Below are 499 nucleotides of genomic sequence, written 5' to 3'. Positions count from 1 at the left end.
TCTGCCCCGCCACTGCCCGCCCCGACTCCTGCGGCGGCGTCACCACCTGCGGCGGCACTGCGGGGGCACGTGAGTCAGCCCCAGCGGGGAGACCTGTGTCAGCCCCACCCAGCACCGTGCCGCGCTGCAGTGCCCGTGTCCCCAGGTGCCACTTACTGCAGCCGACCTCGTCGGAGCGGTCGGGGCAGTCGGGCTCCTCGTCGCAATGGTAGCTGGCGGGGATGCAGGCACCGCTGACCACGCAGCTGAACTGGTCGGGGCGGCAGGGCATGCCGGGCACCTTGGTGGCTGTGGGGACATCGGCCGTCAGGCAGCGCCGTGCCGCGTGTCCCCACGCCCCGCGCCACACTCACGGCAGCCGGTCTCATCCGAGCCGTCCCCGCAGTCGTTGTCCCCATCGCAGCGCCACAGCTTCAGGGCGCAGTGCCCATTGCGGCACTTGAACTCGTTGGGCTCACAGGGCGACGGGGTGCCTGGGGGGGGGAAAAGGGGAGTCAGC

General features: G+C 71.9%; 1 protein-coding gene across 1 annotated transcript in view; it reads right to left on the bottom strand.

The window, feature by feature from the left end:
- Positions 1-306: 306 nt before the first annotated feature.
- Positions 307-499, bottom strand: part of LOC100549236 (basement membrane-specific heparan sulfate proteoglycan core protein) — a 17,811-nt gene continuing 17,618 nt past the window's right edge. The window contains exon 59 of the mRNA XM_010723011.1: positions 307-473. Coding sequence (XP_010721313.1) covers positions 307-473 — 167 coding nt within the window. The remainder of the gene's footprint in view (positions 474-499) is intronic.

The sequence above is a fragment of the Meleagris gallopavo genome, chromosome 23 (assembly GCF_000146605.3).
Source record: "Meleagris gallopavo isolate NT-WF06-2002-E0010 breed Aviagen turkey brand Nicholas breeding stock chromosome 23, Turkey_5.1, whole genome shotgun sequence".
NCBI classification, from domain to species: Eukaryota; Metazoa; Chordata; class Aves; order Galliformes; family Phasianidae; genus Meleagris; species Meleagris gallopavo.
Note: the sequence above shows the minus strand (reverse complement) of the source record. Positions and strands in the feature narration are given on the sequence as shown.